The following is a 2,500-nucleotide window of genomic DNA, read 5'->3' on the forward strand; positions in this document are numbered from 1 at the left end:
CTACTTTTAGGGAGGATCCTGATAATTCTGGCTCAATAATTATATTTTTAAAAAATATATTAAAAAAGGACTTATAGAAGTTACACCTAAAACACATTTTGCCACAAATTGCCTACTTTGCCCATGAATATAAATGGTCTATTTCTTGACATCAGTCCATAGGCCTATGCTCAAAATTTCCCAGTCTACAAATCATTCTTTAAATATTTTATCATACAAGATATGGATAGTCAAATAGCCAATAATTGAAGAAATCCTTTTTTTCAAATGCTTTATATAACATGAAATGTCCTCATATAATGTCATATGTCATGCAGAACCAATTTTTTTTTTCTTTCCATCTTGTCTTTTTCTGCTTCATTTTTTTTAAAAAATGTTCCTCATTTATTTATAAACAATTTTCCAAGTTAATCTGATCAATTTAAGATATCATTTGACTATAAGGAAAGTGAAATTAAGATTTTAGATAGTCATTCAAAGTGTTAAATGTATGTATCTTATCTTATTTCTTTTATGATATCTTTCATGTTTGCATATTAGGTCTTTGTGAAGATGTATCACAAGTATTATCAAATTACTTCAGCATTTACTAGTACCCCAATAGTACCACTCATTTTCTTCTCTTCTGTTCTTCCTATCTTCCTTCTTCTTTTTCATATCCCTCATAAGCTGAAATGCTGACAGATTGTTCTCATCCTCATGATCAAGAAAGGGTAACAAATGCCAGTCAAGCAGTCTGGCATTCATTTACCCCAGGGCTGCAAGGTATGCACTAGTGTTGCTTGGGACTGGGGTTCCTCCTCTCTTTGTAGAAAAACTCTGCTGATGATAAGCCCCACAGTGGGGTACCATAGGATCTAGTGGCTGCCACACATCCTCAAGATGCCCTTGGAAGTTACTATGTGTTGGGAGGCCCACTGACTCCTTGGTGTGCCTTTTACATGCACTGCCTGTATTTTCAGATAGACTTTGGATACATTTTGGTAAGATTTAAAACATGCCATTTTTTTGCCCAGTCATTAACACCCTCTTTAGAGACTTGCCCAATTCAGGATGACATCTCTGAAACACATTTTAAAGTATATCATCCAAGAAAACAGGCTCTTAAAAAATAAGGAAAAACTGAAGAGAAAATCATCTAATGTAGATGCAACTTTTCACATCAGGTTCTACATTACCTACAGAAAATCACTTACCATTTAATGCATAGTACATCAACCATCTATGACCTCTCGCGTAACAAATTCACCACAAAGAGCACAATTAGAAAAACTTAACTCTAACAGGCCTATACATACGAAGCACCCACCTTTGAAAAATGTCAGTCTGCCCCCGGCATTCCCAGCTGAGGCCCCAGCGACGGCCTTGCCTGACGCAGCCTCATCACCACCCTCGCTGGGTCTTGGCGGAACCCCCTTGACACTGCCACTAGGGATGGCCGTCCCAGGCTTGCCCTTCACCTCCGCCCCGGGGCCTGTGGTTGGGGGCGAGACCAGTGGACGGGGTGAAGGGGCGTGGCTGCTAATCAGGGGTATGGGGCTCTCACACTTGATCTGTGTCTGCAAGGGCGGCGTGGGAGCTCTCCTGGGGGGTGAGGGCGCTGGGGAGTGGGGCGAGGGCGGCCTCTTGTCCCCCACCACACCCAGCCCTCCCCCCTCCAGCCCGGCCTTGCTCATCCTCACACACACATCCGTGCTCGATAACTCCGTCTTGTTCTTCATGGTCAGCTCGGCCTCTACATGATCTCCGACATTACCTGCCTACCCTCGACGTCGCGGATGCTGGCGCTTCTCCCTCAGTTCCGATTCCACTCGCCCGCATTCTTCTCGCAATTAACACTCGCGCACTCCATCCTCCCCCTCGGTCTCTTGATTAAAACGTTAACGTGTATATCAGGTACGTGGTCATCATAAAATCTAAAGATAATAATAACTCTTTCTATTAATATTCACGTAATATGTCTCTCAGTCAACACTAAACTTTCGGTCAAAACATTTCTTTCATATTTTGTTCCGTTTCGCATCCCTTTGTACAAAGCCGCAGGGAAGCTTGCCAAGTTTAGGCGCAAGATAATGCCTTTTCCGTCTCTGTTGTCGTTTTATTGAAAACAAAACTAGAATTTAGGAACCTTATGTTCGTCAGGAAAAGCTAGGGCAAAGCCAAGGAACTTTTCACACTTTATGCACTGATAATTTTTCTAGTTCAGCAGCATAACATCATCATGAAATACAGACAAACGCAAACGCATACAAATATTGTGTTTACAGGAAAATGGGACAGCGTATATGAACACCCTATAAAATATGACATATATCATAAAATATCTAGTTACCTTTGTATATTTTGCCATATATCCAGACCGATAATCAAAATTATACCACAAACATAAATATGTTACAGATATGTGATTGCATGATTTCTAGGACCTATTAGTATCCCAAAGAGAATTTTCCCTATTTATTCTACACCATGCATCTGTGCAAAGAAGACAGTCTCAAAG

At 40.9% G+C, this 2,500-nt stretch overlaps 1 protein-coding gene across 2 annotated transcripts in view; it reads right to left on the minus strand.

Annotated features, from left to right (window-relative positions):
* LOC125036461 (protein hairless-like) overlaps positions 1-2,156 on the minus strand; it is a 14,309-nt gene extending 12,153 nt beyond the window's left edge. The window contains exon 1 of one of the 2 annotated variants that reach the window (XM_047629057.1): positions 1,310-2,156. In XM_047629057.1, coding sequence (XP_047485013.1) covers positions 1,310-1,721 — 412 coding nt within the window. In that variant the 5' untranslated portion in view covers positions 1,722-2,156. The remainder of the gene's footprint in view (positions 1-1,309) is intronic. The other variant, XM_047629055.1, reaches the window with a different exon arrangement.
* Between the last annotated feature and the right edge of the window lie 344 nt (positions 2,157-2,500).

The sequence above is a fragment of the Penaeus chinensis genome, chromosome 21 (genome assembly GCF_019202785.1).
Source record: "Penaeus chinensis breed Huanghai No. 1 chromosome 21, ASM1920278v2, whole genome shotgun sequence".
Classification (NCBI taxonomy): domain Eukaryota; kingdom Metazoa; phylum Arthropoda; class Malacostraca; order Decapoda; family Penaeidae; genus Penaeus; species Penaeus chinensis.